General features: G+C 39.4%; 1 protein-coding gene across 9 annotated transcripts in view; it reads left to right on the top strand.

Annotated features, from left to right (window-relative positions):
- LOC311598196 (uncharacterized protein) overlaps positions 1-20,598 on the top strand; it is a 29,298-nt gene extending 8,700 nt beyond the window's left edge. For 5 of the 9 annotated variants that reach the window (XM_084783157.1, XM_084783156.1, XM_084783159.1 and 2 more), the window contains 9 exons: positions 6,500-6,652; positions 7,097-7,188; positions 7,758-7,866; positions 9,891-9,974; positions 10,678-10,763; positions 11,642-11,792; positions 12,974-13,057; positions 13,627-13,709; positions 14,780-20,598. In XM_084783157.1, the coding sequence (XP_084639283.1) occupies positions 6,628-6,652; positions 7,097-7,188; positions 7,758-7,866; positions 9,891-9,974; positions 10,678-10,763; positions 11,642-11,792; positions 12,974-13,057; positions 13,627-13,709; positions 14,780-17,059 (2,994 nt within the window). In that variant the 5' untranslated portion in view covers positions 6,500-6,627 and the 3' untranslated portion in view covers positions 17,060-20,598. Of the gene's footprint in view, positions 1-6,499; positions 6,653-7,096; positions 7,189-7,757; positions 7,867-9,407; positions 9,523-9,890; positions 9,975-10,677; positions 10,764-11,641; positions 11,793-12,973; positions 13,058-13,626; positions 13,710-14,779 lie in introns of those variants that run through there. The other 4 variants (XM_084783160.1, XM_084783161.1, XM_084783163.1 and 1 more) reach the window with 4 other exon arrangements.
- The last annotated feature ends 109 nt before the right edge of the window (positions 20,599-20,707 follow it).

Here is a 20,707-nt window from a genome sequence, read left to right as displayed (position 1 = left end):
ACGATAACAATGCTTTTATTGAGATACTGGTGCTAGGTCTACACAAGTGAGTCCTAAATACAGCAAGCACTTAGCCACTTCTGTCAGGGGTTTATAAAGACAAAGAATACAAAATTACAGTTCTTTTCCAGCAAGCAGAAGTCATTATTTTGCAAAACAAGCTTGTGTATAGAAGCAGAAACAACAGTAAAAAAGTCAACCCATAACAGCCCCTAACATTTGGAGGTATAATTTTGTTTTATAGTTCTCTTGAGAACAGATATTTTAAACTTTTAAACATAACGTTAGTTATCACATTGGTTAGGTGTGTTTTATGGTGACAATAGAGTGTTTTTTGTTTTTTTGTTTTTTGTTTTTAGATAGGGTTTTTCTGAGTAGCCTTGGCTGTCTTGGACTCGCTTTGTAGACCAGGCTGGCCTTGAACTCATAGTGATCCACCTGCCTCTGCCTCCCGAGTGCTGGGATTACAGTTGTGCACGACTGTACTTGACCATACAGTTTCTTTTTTTTTGTTTCTTGAGACAGGGTTTCTCAGTGTAGCCTTGGCTGTCCTGGACTCCCTTTGTAGACCAGGCTGGCCTTGAACTCACAGAGATCCGCTTGCCTCTGCCTCCTGAGTGCTGGGATTAAAGGTGTGCACCACCACCGCCCGGCTCAGCTATACAGTTTCTAATCTAGACTGTATACATCTTTTCATGAGTCGTAGCCATTTATATTTATTTGAGGCTAATACTGAGAGAGTTTAGTGTTCCCTATCATTCTGTAGATTGTTGATCTGGCAAGCGGCAACCTGACCCCAATTTGTATTAGGATTTTGTTTGCAGTTTCTCACTGTATCTCCTTTGTAATGCATGTGTTCCTCTGAGCCAATGTCTTTCCTGTGCTCTGGTCCATGACCCTGTTTTCCATGTAGATTCCTTATTTCTCCAGTATGGGCTTGTTGTGATAAATTGTCTTAATTTATGCTTCTCTCAAAATGTTATTCCTATTGATTTGAAGATTTAATTTTGCAGGGCTAGAGAGATGACTCATTGGTTAAGAGTTACACTTGCCAAGGACTAGTTCAGTTTCCAGTCAAGTTCCTAGCACCCACATCGTGGTTTATAACAATCCATAACACTATTTCCAGGAGATCTGATTCTCTTCCACCCTCCTTGGGCTCTAGAAACACATGGTGCACATACGTATAAGCAGACATGATACTAAACGAATTGGTGATTTTTTTTGGTTTTGTTTTTTGAGACAGGGGTTCTCTGTGTAGCCCTGGCTGTCCTGGAACTGCATGTGTAGACCAGATTGGCTTCTAATTTATAGAGATCTACCAGTCTCTGCCTCTTGAGTACTGGGATTAAAGGCATGTGCCACCATGCCTACCTGAAGTATTCTTAAAAATCTTTTTTTTTTTTTTAAAGACAACCTCTTTTTTGGGGGGAGCGGTGTCTGTTTGCTTATTTGTTTGTTTGTTTATTTATTATGCCCGCATGTACACCTGCAGGTCAGAAGAGGGCATCAGATCACATTATAGATGGCTGTGAGCCACCATGTGGTTGCTGGGAATTGAACTCAGGACCTTTGGAAGAGCAGACAGTGCTTTTAACCTCTGAACCATCTCTCCAACCCTTTAAAAATCTTTTAAAATATCTTAATTTTGGTTGCTTTCTTTATATCTAGGACTTAAAATATGTCATTCCGTGCTTTCTTGACCTTTTAGGGCTGCTGATAATCTGTTACTTGATGTGACTGCCTTTGTATGAGTTGTTACTACAGCTCTCCAGCCATTTTATTTCTTAAGACAATGTTTCATGTAATTCAGGTGTTTTTCAGAGTCATCCCTTGAACTTCTCTGCCTCCTAAGTGTTTTGATTGTATGACTACCTTGTGTGTGTGCATGCATGTGTGGGTACTATGTGTACATGGAAGGTACTTGTGTGGAGGTCAGAGAATGGTAACCTTGAGAGTTTGTCTTCAAGCCCCTCTACCTTTTGTTTGAGTGCAGGTGAGTCTTAATATACTTGCTGTGTGACAGACTTTTCCTGAGAATATGCCACATACATCTATCTACTTAACCCAGAAAGGGTAAATCAAAGTAAAGATTGTATTAATGTCCAGTTTGATGAGCCAGTGAGTTTTAGTTGGGGTGACTGTGGTGTTTCAAATGAGACTGTCCCCATAGGCTCATGTATTTTAATATATGGTCCCCACTTGGTAGATCTGTTTGGGAAGGGCTCGGAGATGTGTCACTGGGGTAAGCTTTAAAGCATAAGCCATTTCCTTTGTGCTCTCTGCCTGATGATTGTCTCAACATGTAAGTTTATAGCTACTGCTCAATACCATGCCTACCTGCTGCCATGCTCTCTTGACCGTGATGTTCATTGTGGTAGTTTGAGTAAAAATGGCCCCCATAGAGAGTGGCACTATTAGGATGTGTGGCCTTGTTGGAGGGGCATGGGCATTGAAGTCTCAGAAATTTAAGCCAGGCCTAGTGGTTCACTGCTCTTCCTGCTGCCTGCTGATCAAGATGTAGAACTCGGAGCTCTTTCTCCAGCACTGTGTCTGCTTGCACATTGCCATGCTCCCCACCATGATGTTAATGGACTAAACCTCTGAAACTAAGCCAACCCCAATGAAATGTTTTCCTTTATAAGACTTGCTGTGGTCATGATGTCTCTACACAGCAATAGAAACCCCAACTAAGACAGTAATATACTGTAACTGTAAGCAAGCCCCTAATAAACTCTTCTGTAAGTTGCTTTGATCATGGTGTCTTTTGACAGTAATAGAAAAGTAACCAAGGCATTGTGGGTAAGGGGTTACTTACTAGGAACTGTGAAGATTCAAAATATAGCTGGTTTACCAAAAACCGACTCCAACTCTGGGCTTTTGAAGACTCCAACCTTGGAGCTCTCTGTGCCTTTCTGGGTCGCTCCACAGTCAGAATACCTCAGCACGTGGGCTAGTCAATCTACGTCCTCAGCAGTTGTTTGCTTTTCCTCTGCTGGGTAGAGGACCCTGAGAATCTGTTTTCTCCTTTTGTTTACCACCCGAGGCTCCTGAGCCTCCCTGTCCTTCCCAGGCAAACGTCTCAATTTGGAAGGAATTTTGCAATTCAGAGGCACACACCATAAACTCACTGATCTCATAGCCTTTGGAAAATATAGGCAGCAGAGAGATTGCTATATGATGTTGGTGATTATAGTTGTAATTTTTTTGTAACATTCAGTTTTCTATAATGGCTGTAGTAACTCAGTTTGGAATTGAAATCCTTGTTTGGCATATTGTTTGCAAATCAGTTAACATTTAGTATGTAGATTTTTTCCCCCTGGGAACTTTGTTGCATTATCCTATGTGTAGCACCTTACCCAACACCTATACTGTTCAGTTTTGCTTTTTATAGTATTGTAGCTTGTCCAAAGCTTCTTCCCCCTGAAAATTCTTTTAACTATTTTGATATTTGTAGTTTATTCTAAAGATAAATGTTTCTTGATGATGGTGACTAATACTTTAAATGTAGCTACTGAGTTGAATTTGCGAGTATTTTGTTGTTTTTGCATTTTTATTAGTTAAACTAATCTACTTGGATTAGTTTTTGACAACTACAGTAATTAAGCCAATTAAAAGCATTTTAAGGGCCGGGCGGGCCGTGGAGGTGCATGCCTTTAATCTCAGCACTCAGGAGGCAGAGGCAGATGGATCTCTGAGTTCAAGGCCAGCCTGGTATACAAAGAGTTCCAGAATAGCCAAGGTTACACAGAGAAAAAGCAAAAAAAAAAAAAAAAAAAAAAAAAAAAGTATTTTAAATTCTTTTATTAGCCTGTGACCTAGAATGGACTTGTTCTAGGTCCATTCTCTTGGTGCCTAAGCACAGGGGTATAGTGTTTTAAAAGACAAAAGCCACAATTACATTGGTCTTTGAGGGAGGTTGGAGCAACATTTGTCTTGCAGAGCTTATTTAGACACCACATGACAATTTTTGACTTGCACTTTCTCTTAGTTTTTTTATTTTTACTTTTTAAAACCTTGTATCAACATCCCTTATTCTGGCTAGTACATCTGGGCCGTGGTCAGAGTCATGGACATTCCCAAAAGGATTGACAAGATAGATGCAGATTGGGTGAGTGAAAGGCCAAGGAGTGTCTCATCAGATGCAAAATAAAGTCAAGACAAGATGGTGTCACCTTAGCCATTTCATAGTCAGGGATACTAGTGGTCTTTATTCATAGAGTTCTGTGTCTAGCTTTGGAAGCACAGTGATGAATTTGGAAGTATTTCTTTCTCTTCTATTTTTTGGAAAGGCACACGCTTTCTTGAGTTATTTAGGTGTTTTTTAGAATGCAGTTGTAAAGACACTATTCTAGATGTTTCCTAGATTAGAGAGTTTTTGTGATTGAGTCATCAGTAGTGTTAGATTATTTTTGGTCCTTTAATCCCAGCACCTGAGAGGCAGAGGCTGGTGGATTTCTGAGTTCAAGGCTAGACTGGCCTACAGATGAGTTTCAGGACAGCCAAAGCTACACAGAGAAACCCTGTCTCAAACACACACACACACACACACACACACACACACACACACACACACACACGCTAGTGCTCTTAGTTGCTGAGCTACCTCTCCAGCTTTTTCTTCTTTTGTTTTAAATTTTAATATTTTTCTTGACCCTAATGACAATTACTAGAATAAGATGCAATAATACATAATTTCAGCGCCATCATTAGAGAAATGATTTCAGAAAGCAGATTTTCTATTTGTACTTTCTTTAATTAGGAAGTTGCAGTTTCACTAACCAGGCAGAGAATTACTTTACCAAGTATAATTATGAATACAGCCAACACTGTTAATTAAATGTAAAATAAAATGTGAAACTGCTAAAGAAAAGCCCAGTGTGAAATGAAACTATTTAAATAGAAAGAAGAAAAAAGGGAGAGATTAATAGATACATGCTTCCATGGAATGAGGGCTCTTGTGCCTCTTTAACAAAGGGAAACATTTTAGAAACCTTTTTGTTATAAGGAGAGGTATTAAAAATGTTGAATGAAGTAAGTAGGGGATAACAGTTACATGGAAGGCTTGGATCATGCTGGGTTTTTAAATTAAATTAAATTAAATTTTTTTTTTTTTGTTACATGATAGAAGCCCTGTCTTCTGAGAAGAGACCTTAGTTGAGAAAATATTTCCATAAAGTTGGCCTATAGGCAAACCTGTGGGGCATTTTCTTGATTGATGGTTACTATGGAATGCAGCCTGCTGTAGGTGGTGTTGTCCCTGGACAGGTTGTCTGTATAAGAAAGCAGGCTGAGCAGGCCAGAGGGGAAGAGGGAAGCTGGTAACACAGCACTCCTCCCTGGCCTCTGCTTCAGTTCCTGCCTCTAGGTTCTTGCCTTGAATTCCTGCCCTGACTTTCCTCAGTGATGAACTGTTAATTGGAAGTGTAATATGAAATAACTCATTTCCTTCTCAAGGTGCTTTTGATTATGGTGTTTTATTACTGCAGTAGAAATCCTAAGACAGTGCTTTGTCTGCATGTGCAAGTCTGTATCATGTATTTATTGATGCCCAAGGATGCCAGAAAAGGGTGTTAGGTCCTTGAGACTAGAGTTTTAGATGGTTGTGAGGGTGTTGGGAGTTGAACCCAGGTCCTGGAGGAGCTATCTTAACCTCTGAGCTGCCTCTCCAGTCCAGAGTGTTATATTTTAAGTAGCTCATGTGCTGACTTTCTTGAGTCTTTATGTGTTGCTTGTTGTGGAGTGTAATAGTCATGCAGAATGACATTTTAGGGACAAAGTTACTCAGATTAACATTCTTGTTCTTCCTATGTCACTACTTAGTACTTGAACAATAATTTATTTTGAGAATATAAATTGTTTTGTTATATAGTGATTGTGATATCTGCTGTCAAGGAGTGTTCAAGTAATTAATTAAATGGAACGATTATTTTATGTGAGTGTACATATATACATATACATATATACACAGAAATACGTTTGTAAAAAGGTTCTAGTATTACTTAGTATTAGTTACTTTTCTGTTGCTGTGATAAGATAATATGAGCAAAGGCACTTAAGGAAGAAAGGAATTTTTTTAGCCTGTGGTTCCCGAGGGATTGAGTTCATAATGGTGGAGAAGGTATAACATGGCAGCAGGAGCCAGGGATCTCATTTTTATCTGCACACAGACGAGAGAACAGGAAGTAGGGTGAGGCTTCTAAAGCCTTAAGGTCGCCCTCGGTGATGTATATTCTTAAGCAAGGATTCACCTCCTTCAGGTGCCATAAGTTTTCTAAACAGGGCTGCCAGCATGTTTAATGGCCAAATAGATGGGCCTATGGAACATGTTTCTCATTCAGACCACAACAGATACATAATTCATCACTCAGTGCAGGTGCTCTGAATGAACCCCTGTTATAGGGTATACATTGTTAGTGGTTTTCATTATCTTACCTTCAGAGAGCTAGTATATAATGTTTGATGACTGCTAAGTGTTGCTTTTTGGTTGATTTCATAGGAATCTAAATCATCCAGATTAAAGGGAAATGAATATCATCATTTTTCACTTTGATGCATAAGTTTCCCTGACGTTTCCTTGGAGTCACAGAAGAATTTGGTCACATATTTTACCATCAGACTAAAAGGATGGACATTACCAGTTTGTCCTGTGGTAAGTCCTATTGCTTCTGTTTTGTAAAGAATCTGCTGTAGGTCCCTCCTACACAGTGTAGAGCCAGAGATCTGCCAGTATGTTATGGACTGCTGAGGTAGGCCAAAGAGGGCTGTTTTGTATATCAGCCGTGTAGTATGTGCTTGGGAGCAGGCACTGCATAGTCCATTACTGATTCTTGTCATCATAGGCAAAATCAGTGTTATATTTCTCAGAACTTAAGTTTCCTTGGCTTTAAAGTGAAACTAACATACTATTTTTGATGGGCAAGACAGTTCACCATCACATTTTTCTGTTATGAGGATTGCTGTGGCTTTGTAGGTTACTGGAGTTTATATTTGCAAGTTATCCTGAGTGAACAAATTATGTTGCAAACAGGTGGTCTCCCATCCTCACAGTGAATGTGGGCTTCTTGGTGGCTTTGATTGTTGTATCTTTTTTCAGGAAGTCAGCTTTCAGAGGACCAAGTCTACAATCAGGGAGAAGAAACAGAGGGAGAAAGCACACTGGTTGATTGCCTGGAAAACTGTAGCAAGGTATGAAAAAGTTCCACAAATTGGCATCATTGCATAGAGAAATATACGTCTTTCCGTGTAGACAGACTTATCTCCAGGGATTATCAAAGAGATTAAATCCCTGACAAAGACAGAGGAGCTTTTTACATTGCTGTAATGTTGTATTATTAGTCATTACTAGGCAGTCTTGACCCTTGTGGTGCCAAATGCCAGTTTGTTTTTTACAGTGCTCTGAAAGATAGTAAAGAAAGTGAAAGTATCATTTTCTTAAAGACTTTCTTTTTCATATTTATCCCATTTATACAATTTGTCCAGGAGTATTTTTTAAAAAGAGCGAAGATGAAAAAGGTCAGGGTGTGATGAGGTTAAAAATGTTTGAAATGTGTCATTAAAGCCACGTAGATGGGCAGAAATGAGTGTGAATACAGAGAAGCCTGGTCTAGGGCCATTGAACCCCCAGGGCATGCAGTGGGAGAACTCGAAGCTCTCTCTGGGCTGAGTGCCCTATTCATGTCCCGAGAGGATTGGTGGTGATAGTAACGTGGTTGAAACAAGCATGTGTGAGTGGTTTAGATTTGATGACCTTTCAGGATGAGGCTGTGGATTTCACTCAAGAGGAGAGGACTACACAGGATCCAACTCAGAACAACATGCCTAGTGATGAGACAGTGGGGGACTACAAAAACCTGGCCACTGTGGGTGAGTTATTCACCTATGATGCTTCATGTGACGCAAGTGCATTTTATGTACTAATGTGTTTAGAAACTTTGTCAAATCCAATGATACAACAATGATAGCAGTTAATCTTTTTTTTTCAATTTTTCTTATTTTATTTTATTTTTAAAAATATTTTATTAATTTATTCATATCACATCTCAATTGTTATCCCATCTCTTGTATCCTCCCATTCCTCCCTCCCTCCCACTTTCTCCCCACTCCCCTCCCCTATGACTGTGACTGAGGGGGGACCTCCTCCCCCTGTATATGCTCATAGAGTATCAAGTCTCTTCTTGGTAGCCTGATAGCAGTTAATCTAATATGTTTAAACTGCTGTGTTAGCTTAATGGGGGCTTACATCAAACTTTAGTTCCTGTATATGCCTCTTTACTGAGCACCACGCCTAGCACACTGTAGGGTTTTTGTTTTGCTTGTTTGTTTTGGTTTTTGAGATTTAGGGTGGCAGTGATGTATACCTTTAATTTCAGCACTAGGGAGGCAGAGTCAGGTTTGCATTCAAGGCTAGCTTGGTTTACAGAGTGAGTTCCAGGATAACCCAAGCCTACTTGGAAAAATCCTGTCTCAAAAAACAAAGAAACAAAAGAGATTTGTTTTCATTGGTGTGTGTGTGTGTGTGTGTGTGTGTGTGTGTGTGTGTGTGTGTGTTTGTGTACTGCACACATGTGGAAATCAGAGGGCAGCTTACTGGGAGTCAGTTTCTGCTCCCACCTTGTAGTTTGAGGAAGGGTCATTCTCATTATTTTTGCCACTGTACTTCTGGCCAGTTATCCTGCTTCTGCCTCTCATCTCACTATAAGAATGCTGGAGCTAGGTTATAGATGTGTGCCATTGCATCTGACTTTTTAATATATTGTGTCCTAGTTTGCTTCCTGTTGCTGTAATACAACCCTGAGTAAATGAGCAACTTGGGGAGGAAAAGGTTTATTTAGCTTAATAGGTTATAGTCCATCATCTAGGGAAGCCAAGGCAGTAACCTGGAGGCAGAACCTGAAACAAAAACCAGGGAGGAACACTGCTTACTGGCCTACTCCCTTTGCCTTACTCAGTCACCTTTCTTATACACACCTGGCCCTTCTACAGCAGTGCGCAGTCAGAGGTTCTGTAGACATGCCCACAGGTTAATCTGATGGAGGCAGTTCTTCAGTTGAGAGGCCCTTTTCCCAAGTGTGGTGTTGACAGTCAAGATGTGGGTTTGGGGAAGCAGATGCCTGTGAGTTTGAGGACAGCTGCTGCTACAACGTGGAAACCCTGTCCCAAAAAAACCAATCAATAAAACAAACAAAAGAAGATGTGGGTTCTGCAGCTTGAACTGAGATTGTTAGTATTATGTGGAAAGCTTGTATACCTGATGAGCTAGTTCTATTGAAATGTGTGTTCTTTTCTCCATCTTTGATAAATTTGAATAGTACTTTTTAGTTAGTGTTTTGTTTGGCTTCTTTGTTTTTTTGTTTGTTTTTTGTTGTTGTTGGTTTTTTTTTTGAGACAAGGTTTCTCTGTGTTAGCCTTGGCTGTCCTGGATTCACTTGGTATACCAGGCTGGCCTTGAACTCACAGAGATCCTCCTGCCTCTGCCTCCGGAGTGCTGGGATTACAGGTGTGAGCCGCTGTGTCCGGATGGTATGTTTTGTTTGGTTTTTGATTATCTGAATTTGATGAACTATAATCTTCATAAGTTAAAGGCTTATTTTGTTGCCTAGCAAATATTGCTGTGATTTACTTAATCAGAAGTAATTGAAAGTAATATGAAATTGGTTAGTATTTCAGTAGTCAGAGATCCTTGGGGTCATGGGATAAAGCTTTGTCTTTTTAGTCCTTTTGAAATAATTACTGCTTCTGTTAGAATTATAGACCAAAAGCCAGGGTTGATTGTGCACTCCTAATATGTTTGCAAATTTGAGTGAGGAGCTAGCAAAAAATGTATTATAGACCTGAATCTTAGAAAAGTTTGTCATCTCTTTTATTAATACAAGTTTGTCTGTGTGTAGGATGTCAGACACTAATCAAACCCAGTACTTTGATTTGCTTGAAAGAAGAATTGGTGACCACACAGAGAGGAGGAGTTCCTCAAGGTGAATGTTTATGAAGAACAGCATTGACTAGTAGTGGCATACATCATTGTCAACTCCCTGTTCTTACTTTCTGTCTCTCTAAAAATTCTGTGATCATCCGGCTTACCCGAGTGCTGGGATTACAGGCGTGCGCCACTGCGCTCAGCTCAGGTTCATTATCTTTTACGTGTGTGTGTGTGTGTGTGTGTGTGTGTGTGTGTGTGTGTGTGTGTGTGTGGCGTGGGGGGGGGCTTGTTTTGTGTTGTGTGGCCCTGACTGGCCTGCGACTCACTCTGTGGACCAGGTTGGCCTTGAACTCACAGAGATTCACTTGCCTCCTGGAGTGCCAGGTTCATTTGTCTGTGTATGTGGGCAGCGGTGAAACATAGAATCAATTATATATATCCTAGGATTTGCCTTGAATGCCCCCCTCCCCAGTGTAGCTTTAAATAGTTGATTCTCCAATCTCAGACTTGTGTGTGTTGGGATTGCTAGTGTGCATACCATTCTGTACTTTCATGATGTTTCTTCCGTTTTCTCTCTGGTGACATGTTTTTATTTTATTATCATGTATTAATTTTGGCAGATTTAATATTTCGTAAAATTTTCTCTAAATCTTCAGTTTGCTCACTAGGTTTATTTAGAAAACCATGGAGACATTTTAAAGAAAACTTTTGCTATAGTGTTATTTAAACCTAATCTTATTTTGTGGGTTTAATTCCAGAATTGGAAAAGCAATTACAAACCAAAGATTTAGCACTAGAGCAGGATTTTTTGACAAGACATACCTTCATGGAGACACAGCAGGTGGTAAGTTCAAGGAAAAGTATATTTCCTATTTTATGTACTTGGCCAAGATTGATAGTTTTAAAAAAATTTTTTTACAGGAAGTCTTGGGGAGAAATGGGTTTCTTGGTAGAAGGAACAATTTCTTATACATACTCTGGAGATGAGTATTAGGGGATCCAAAGTTAGTGTGAAACTGACCAAGAAGGCACAGTTTCTCATAAGTAGACTTGCCCTCACAGCAAAACAAAACAGCAACCCAAAAATCCATGCCATGACTAAAATTCTAATTGATTTTTTTCTGGAAAGGCATGTATCTTATATAGGTGATGGATTATCCTGAAAATTATCTCAGTATTTTAGTAATTATGTGTTTTAACTTCTGTTAGTGATTATTTATTATTTTGTGTTCTGACAAATGAAAAAGATGAACAGTTCCATTTAAAAACAAGTAAATGTCTTTGTAATCACATAACAAGTTTGAAAGTTGAGAGCATGCCACAACATAGGGGAGTAAATGAATAGAGTCCCTTTGTGGTTGTGGTAATGTAAGTTTATTTGTAAGAAGTGGAAAGCCGCTGGGCGCATGTGTGCCTGTAATCCCAGCACTGAGGAGGCAGAGGCAGGAGGATCTTTTGTGAGTTCTAGGCCAGCCTGGTCTACAAGGTGAGTCCAGGACAGCCAAGACTACACAGAGAAACCCTGTCTCGAAAAACAAAAACAAACAAACAAAAAGAGGTAGAAATCCATGAGTATAGAAGGTCTACAGAGTGCCTGTGGATAGAGAGAATTCTAGGGATATTGAGACCTGAGATAGATTATGGAGGGTCTAGTCTCTTTTATAGGCATGGATGTTGCTTCCTCATTCCCCAGTGAGCATAGGTGATGTTTACTTGGCTCAGGCTGGCATTTATGTGATGGTTCAGGATGCAGTGACCTTTGAAGATGTGGCTGTGGACTTTACCCAGGAAGAATGGACGTCACTGGATTCAGTTCAGAGAAACCTCTACAGAGATGTGATGCTGGAGAACTACCAGAACCTGACCACAGTGGGTGAGGCTGCAGTCATTTGTCTGCATAGAAATACTGTTCTAGAATGTGGTATCTGCTCAGAACAGTGGGAATCCCTTATGGTAGTTCTCAACTAAATGGTGATTAGTAGCATCACTATTACTATACCATTAATGTTATTTTGAGTTTTTTGGTTCTCCCCCCCCCCCACCTTTGATTTATTTTTGTTTTGAGGAAAGGTCTCACTCTGTAGCTGAGGCTGGCTTCAAGCTCTTAGCAATTCTCCTGTCTCAGTCTTCTGAGAGCTGGGATAACAGATGTGTGCTATCACACTTGGCTGCTGTTATTTTAACAGCCTTTATGAAGGTAACTGTTTCTAAAGATAACTGGTGCTCTCATATTTTCCTGTAAGAATGAGGAACCATGGCTGGGTGTGTTTCTCTGTTGTAGAGCCCTTGTTTAGGCATATGAGGCTCAGGGTTTGATCTGCATCTCTGGGGGGAGAGGGTGGGACAACTTTATAACATTTGTATTACTTACATTAGATCTTACTGGAAGAAATGCTTTATTGCTTTTTATTTTTTCAAAGCACAGAATTTTCCTTAATATTGAAGGCATAGGAATAGGACATGGCATTAATAGTATTTATTTACTGACAGTAGTAGGGATTTACTTCAGGACATTGTATAGTCTAGACAAGTGCTCCACTACTGAAGTATATCATCAGCCATTTCTGATGTCTTGAGATAGGCCTCCCTGTTTAGCCCTGTAGCCATGACTAGCCGGGAACTCTTGTTCCCCTTGCCTTGTCAGTGTTGAGATTATATCTATGCACAAACAGACTTGGTTCCACCCCCCCACCCTCTCCCCCACCCCACCCTGCCCCCCAGTGTTTTTTAAGTGCGGATTTAGTTCTGTATGTGGATTTGATGGGCCACCAAAAGCATAAGTATTTGTATTCTAAGCTCTTTGTTAATTTTAAGTCAAACTGGACGTGGTGGTGCATACCTTTAATCCCAACATTCAGGAGGCAAGAGGCAGGTGGACCCCCGTGAGTGCCAAGGCTAACCCGCTCTACAAAGTGAGTCCAGGACAGCCAAGGTGCAGAGAAACCCTGTCTCGAAAAACCAAATAATTTTAAGTCTTTCCTGAGAAATGTAGTTTTCTTTCATTGGAGAGTTTACCTGAGCCTTTTCCATTGATGTATCTGTTTCTGTGTCTAGGAGGTCAGCTGTTAAAACCCAGTTTGATCTCTTGGTTGGAGCAGAAAGTAGAGTTGACAGTAATGGAGCAAGGAATTCTCCAAGGTTAGTATTGGTTGAAAACGTTTCTTGTTGTTGTCAAGTTCTGTATGTTTGGAAGTATGGTTTAGAAATGTGTTGAGGGAACTGTTAGAAAGAAGACTACCTTAAATCTGAAGATGGAGGTCTCAGAAACACAATTTAATGTCTGTAGAAAAAGCTAATATATAGTGTCTGTGATACACTAGTTTTTTATTTTCTTTCTCTGGTTATTCTATCATCCCATTTAATTTTAATAGAAAAATGTTTAAATTAATACAACTGTGATGCCATATCTGAGCTTGTCAAATTTTAGCCTTATACAATTGCTTTAATCTCTCTTCATTTATTATTTATTTAGTATATTTTAATATTAAAAAAAAAACCAAACAGAAACATAAGTGAAATTCTGGCCTGGAACTCAACTTTATAGAGAAGACTGGCCTTGAACTCACAGAGGTCTGCTTGTCTCTGGCTTCTAAAGGTGTACACTACCACTCCTGGCCAAATGAAAGGATGGTTTTCAGCTGTTTTTAAAATTTTAACTTTTTGTTTGCTGTGCAAATTCTTTTATATGCTTTTTGGTTCCACTTTAGAATGGGAAATGCACCTTAAGACAAAAAAGACAGCACTTCAGCAGGATATATTTTCATCAGATATGTCAAATGGAATGCAACTGGTAAGACTCATAGAAATGGAATTTACTCTGATGTTTATGGGTACTTTGCCTGCATATAGGTCTTAGTACCATGTTCATTTCTGGTGCCCTTGGAGAACAGACAAGGGCATCTGATTCCCTAGAGCTGGAGTTACTGATAATTGTGAGCTGCCAGGTGGGTGCTGGGAAACTAACCTGTGTCCTTTGGAAGAGCACCAAGTGCTCTTAACCCCTGAGCCATCTCTTCAGCACCAGGATATTTCTTTTTTGTTGTTGTTTGGTGTTTTGGTTTTTCGAGACAAGGTTTCTCTGTTTTGCCCTGGATGTCCTGGACTCACTTTGTAGACCAGGCTGGCTTCAAACTCAGAGAGATCCTTCTGCTTCTGCTTCCCAAGTACTGAGATTAAAGGCATGCACCACCACCGCCCAGATATTTCTTTTTTAAAAATACTTTTATTTGAGAATCTCATATAATGTATTTTGATAATATTCAACTCGCACTACTCCTCATTTCTCCGAGATCCACCTCCGTCTCTCTATCTCTCACAACTCTACTTCCTTTTTTAGAATAAATAATCTATCAGATTTTGCTAGCCAAACTGTTCCTTGGTGCATGTAATATGTAAGGCCAGTCACTGGAGCATGGTTGGTCTACTAGGAGCCATATTCCTAAGTTGACATCTTTTTCTCCCAGAACTCCTCAGTTGTCCTTAGCTCCTTAGTCAGCGGTTGGGAGAAACAAGGAGCCTAATGTCCAAGGTCAGGGAAGATTAGGGATTCACTAATAAAAATAGATGAAATGAAGGATATTTCAGAGAATAGCTATAACAAGTAAGGGGACTCTTATCTTTCCCTTCTTTTCTTTTCTCTTTTTCATTTACTTCTTTTTTCGGGGAGAGGCTCACTAGCACTCAGGGTAGCCTTCATCTGTGACCTTTTGCTTCAGCCTCCAGACTGCTGGGAGTACAGTAGTAAGCCACACAAAATTATGCCGCAAATGCATTGTGAAATGTAGTGCATCAGAATTCCACAATTATATCTCTCTGCACAAGCTTAAAACATCCTAATCATCTTTCCCCCTTTATCAATAGGGAAGAGAAAAAGGAGGCCAGCTCAGTGACTCTGTACAAGTTGGAATGGTTTTTAGTGAAGATTCCTGCCCTCAGACTCACATTAGTACTCCAAATACAGAGAACACTTCAGAGTGTAATGTGTATGGAAAAGACTTTCTGCCACCACTTAAAGAAACTCCTACTGAAGAGAACAATTTTCAGTTGAACCCGTGTGTAAAACCGTTCACTTTGACTCCAGATGTTACCCAGAGAATGTGCCCTCTGGAAAAATCTACTGAATGCAATGACTGTGGGAAAACTCTGGGCAGTCAGTTAGAACTTGAGGCGCATAGTTCTTCTCACAGTGAAGAGAATCTCCACAAATCAGAGCAGTGTGGGCAAGCTCTTACTCGTCCTGTAAGCCATGATGGGCAAGTTGTGCTTCCCACTGGAAAAAAGTACTATGAATGTAAGAAATGTGAAAAATTCTTTACACATCCTGTGTATCTTAATCTCCATATGCAAAGCCACACTGTGGAGAAACCCTATGACTGTAAGGAATGTGGGAAAGCCTTCGCTGAGCGCTCAAGCTTAATTGTACACCTACGACAACACACTCGAGAGAAGTCTTACGAGTGTAAGGAATGTGGGAAAACCTTTATTCAACCCTCACGCCTTACAGAACATATGAGAAGTCATACCGGAGAGAAGCCGTATCAGTGTGACCAGTGTGGGAATGCTTTTGCATCTTCCTCTTACCTTACTACACATTTGAGAACTCATACTGGAGAGAAGCCCTTTGAGTGTAACATATGTGGGAAGGCATTTACCCGTTCCTCTTACCTGCTGGGTCACATACGAACTCATACAGGTGAAAAGCCCTATGAGTGCAAAGTATGTGGGAAAGCATTTAGTGGCCGTTCTTGGCTTACAATACACTTACGAAAACATACTGGAGAGAGGCCCTATCCATGTACAGAATGTGAGAAAGCCTTCACCAGCTTTGCTCAACTAACTGAACATATAAAAACCCACACTGGGGAGAAGCCCTTTCGGTGTAAGGTATGTGCAAGGACCTTTAGAAATTCCTCATGCCTTAAAACCCACTTTCGTATTCACACTGGAATAAAACCATACAAATGTAATTACTGTGGGAAAGACTTCACAGCACGTTCAGGCCTTACTAAGCATGTGCTAATTCACAATGGAGAGAAGCCCTATGAGTGTAAGGAGTGTGGGAAAGCCTTCAGTACATCCTCTGGCCTTGTTGAACATATAAGAATTCATACAGGAGAGAAGCCCTTTGAATGTTATCAGTGTGGGAAAGCCTTGGCTCATTCCTCATCTCTTGTTGGACATTTAAGAACTCACACTGGAGAGAAACCCTTTGAGTGTAACCAGTGTGACAAAACATTTACACGGTCCTCTTATCTTCGTATTCATATGCGAACTCACACCGGAGAGAAACCATATGAATGTAAAGAGTGTGGGAAAACTTTCCCTGAGCGCTCATGCCTTACTAAACACATAAGAACACATACTGGTGAAAGGCCCTATGAATGTAAGGAATGTGGGAAAGGCTTTATTAGCTTTGCTCAACTTACTGTACACATAAAAACTCACAGTTCTGAGAGACCTTTTCAGTGTAAGGTGTGTACAAAATCCTTTAGAAACTCTTCATCCCTTGAGACCCACTTTCGAATTCACACTGGAGTAAAACCGTATAAATGCACTTACTGCGGGAAAGACTTCACTGCTCGGTCAGGCCTTACTATACATTTACGAAACCACACTGGGGAGAAGTCCTATGCATGCCAAGAATGTGGAAAAGCCTTTAGCACTTCCTCAGGCCTTATTGCACATATACGAAGTCACAAAGGAGAGAAGCCCTTCGAATGCGACCACTGTGGGAAAGCCTTTGCTTCTTCCTCGTATCTTAATGTACATTTGAAAATTCACACTGGAGAGAAGCCCTTTCAGTGTACAGTATGTGGGAAGACATTTACCTGTTCTTCTTACCTTCCTGTTCACATGCGGACTCACACTGGAGAGAAGCCCTTTCAGTGTATAATATGTGGAAAGTCATTTTTGTGGTCCTCATACCTTCGAGTTCACATGCGAATTCACACTGGAGAGAAGCCCTATGTGTGTCAGTACTGTGGAAAAGCCTTCACAGAGCACTCAGGCCTTAACAAACATTTACGGAAACACACAGGAGAGAAACCGTATGAATATAAGGAATGTGGGGAAGCCTTCACCACTACTGCTGATGCTAATGAACATGAGAACCCCCACTGGGGGGAGAACCTTGGAGTGTAAGGAATCGGAAAATTGGAAGCCCTTGACATCCTTTGCAGCCAGAACTCAGTTTATACAAATCTTACTAATACAATGAGCAATGTATAAAAACATTCAGGTGTTGCTATTTGCTGTAAGAAACAACTCATTCTGAGGATGCTCTGAGTTTAAGGATTGTGGGAGAGATCAAAATCTCATGATCTATGAATTCAAGGTTTGTAGTATAGGAAACAAAAATCTTTAGTGTTTCCATGTGTATTAATGCAAGCAAGACATGTAGAAATGTCATAGATTTTAACTTTTCTTTGTTTGCTTACGATCTCACAGTTGAGAAAATTCTTATTGCAGTTTGGGAAGTAACTTTTTATATTGACTTTATATAGTATTTACAGACTGAACATGTGTGTACATACATTACTACATGTATGTAATAGGGGATTTCTTTCAGTGTCTTGAAGTCTTGGATGGGTAACACACGGATTTCCTGGGTGCTTCTAGATGAACTTGGAATATTTCTACATTTGTGTATTTTTCTGACTTCAATTATATGTTTTCTTTTTTATAGGTTTTCTTTTTAGAAATATTCCTGTTTGATATGATTGAAACTATTGTTTATACCTAGTGTTTATTATGTTTCATGTCAGCATTGTGAGGTAATGAACACAAACTCCTATCTATCCTGTCTACTCACTCACTAATTGTTAGTTTGTTATCATGCACCCCGTATGCACTGTCTGTCTCTCTCCCCTTTGTCATCGTCGTCGTCATCTCCTTTTTTACTTTTGAGACAGTCTCACTTTGTGGCCTAGGCTAGTATGAAAATCAATAGCCTATAGTGAGGTCTAGCTCCTGGCAGCCCTGGCCCAGCCTCCTAGTGCTTAGATTACAGGTGCAAGCCACCATCCCTTGCTCATTGTATTGTCTTAACTGTTTACTTTACTAGCACTGAAATCACCATGTTTTGCATAGTGTTCAAGTACTTAAAACAAATAGGTTTGATTTGACCAATGTAATCCCTTTCTCTGAGTTTCAAGTCCCTGTTAGTTATTATTCCATTCTCATATTGGAGTTTAACTTTTCTTTAGCCTGTCCTCCCTAGGTCATGTAGTATTTGTATTCTACCTAGCTTTTAAATTTTTCTGACAGGGTCTTGATGTAGCTCAAACTGACCTCAAACTCCCAACTTTTCTGCCTCAGACTTTACTGCTGGAGTTACAGGCATGTGCCAACATGTCTAACTGTTTATGTAGCTTATATCAGTTTACGTGATGTTCTCAATGTGGCACTGTGTTGTGGTCATTTTTTCTGAAGACATTTAGTTATCCTTTCACCTGCCTAAGGATACTTAGTTTCCATACCTTAGTTGTTAGGAGTATCACTGCATTGAATGTGGGTGTAACTATCTCTTTAAATTGATGATCTTATGTCCTCAGATACAGTCCCAAAAGTGGGTTTGTTACAGTAATGATAGATGTAATTCAGTGTTGTCTGTACTATTCTTTAATGGCTATCAATTTATATTCCCAGTGTTATACCTAGTCTTTTTATTGCTTATCTTTTTCTCTGTCACTTAAAAATGTGAGATAGTATCTTCATAGTTTTGATTTGCATTTTCTAATCTATAAGGCATTTGTATGTCTTTGCTAAAATTGACTTCATTTATTTATCAATTTTAACATTAAGATACATGTATTTTGCTGTGAAGTTAACTGATTTACTATGATTTAGACATAGACCCATTGTAATATATATGGTTTACAGGTATTTTTTCTGTCTGTATACATGCCACATCAGATTTGTTTTGCAAATTTTTAATTTGATATGCCCTTAATTGTTTATTTTTGCCTTTAATGCTCATGCTTTTCATGTCAGCTCCAAAATTTTTTTTGGTGTGACTGGAAGCATTCTTCTTGGACTTTTATTGTGTCACAGTTTTAGGTTTTACTTTCAGGGTTTTGTTTGTTCGGAGTGATCTCACTATGTAATACAAGATAGTATGGAACTTACTGTGTAGACCAGGATGGCCTTAATTTGTATTAGTGTTTCTTCCTTAGGCCTTCTGAGTGCTGAGAGTTTGGGGTTGAGCCAGCCTACCCCACTTAACTGTATTTCTTTTACTATTATTTAATTCTATTTACACACACACACACACACACACACACACACACACACACACACACACAGGTGTACTTATTTTGCTTGCACATGCATTTTTGTCAGTTTCATTTGTTTAGCTATCCTTTTCATATGATAGTTTTGTTGAAAATTTGTTTATATGCATTTCTTTGTTCTTGTTTTGTTTCTGTTTTGGTGCTAGGAATTAAACTTGTGGCCTCACAAGTGCTAGACAAGTGCTCTACCATCAAACTATGGAGTTCTAAACTCATTGTTGAAATTATGTTGACTGTAGAGTTTTTCTTTTTTCCTCTGATTTTGAGATAATCTCTTTGTAGATCTATGTAGATCAGGTTAGCCTCAAACTCACAGAGATCCACCTGTCTCTCTGCCTTCCAGAGTGCTGGAATTAATGGTATGTGCCCCTACACCTAGCCATTGCAATAAGTTTATTTCTAAACAATTTTGTTATGTAGTCTGTATCAGTAGTGTACTGTTTGATTTTTACCTATGTAATGGATTTTGTTTGTTTTGCTCTTATTCCTTGAGACAAGGTCTCTTGGAGCTTAGACTGGCTTTGAAATTAACTAATAATGATCTTCTGGCCTCTGTCTCACCAGTGGTAAATTACAGGCAAGCACAGCCACACTCTTTCATTTTTGTGCAGTGCTTGGGTGTCAGACTTCATGCTAAGTGAACACTACCAATGAGCTTCATCTCCAGCCCTGCACTACATCAATAAGCCTAAAAAAGTTTTTATTTATGTCTTTGGGCTCATCTGAAAGGTTTTGGTTTCTTATGACTTTGGAATTTTTTTTTTTATAATCCTGTAAAAAAAATCTCATTAGAATTGTTAATACAGTGGCAATAAATCTACAAGGTTCTTTGGGTAGGACGGACATTTTAACTATGGTAATTCTCAGTGTGCATGGGATACTTGCCATTTGTTTTTAGTCTTGTCTTGTTCATAGTTGTTTAGATTTTTCCTGCTTAAAATTTTGTTCTCTATCATTTTATGTAGTGTAATTTTCTATATTGACACCCTGTCACCTGAAACAATTTTACTTTACTTACTTGGGTGACTTTCTTTGCCTATCCTAATTGCTCCAGCTAAGCTTTTCCCAGTATTTGCTAAACGAAGGTAGGAAAGATAGGCATGCCTGTCCTTGACAAGTTTGAGCTTTGTAACACTGAAGGATAACTGTATTTTTTATGTACTGCCATTATGACTAAGTACATTTCTATCTAACTTATTGACTGTGGTCGCTATCACTTTATATCCTATGTTAATTTTTCTATACATTTTCTGCAATACAGATTTTTCTTTCATTTTGCTTATGCAGTGTATCACACTTATTTACATAAAGTATCTTTGCATCCCACTGATAAAAATCATTCTTGATCACAGTTTGTGTGGCCCTTTTAAAAGTTATTTTATGAAGTGACCAGGAGATTGAAATTGTCTTAATATTTTTTCTTTTTTGTTTTATTATTTGTTTTTGAGACAGGATCTTGCTATGTAGTCCATACTTGGCCTTGAACTCACTGTGTAAC

Source organism: Acomys minous (genome assembly GCF_964271855.1).
Source record: "Acomys minous genome assembly, chromosome: 5".
NCBI classification, from domain to species: domain Eukaryota; kingdom Metazoa; phylum Chordata; class Mammalia; order Rodentia; family Muridae; genus Acomys; species Acomys minous.
Note: the sequence above shows the minus strand (reverse complement) of the source record. Positions and strands in the feature narration are given on the sequence as shown.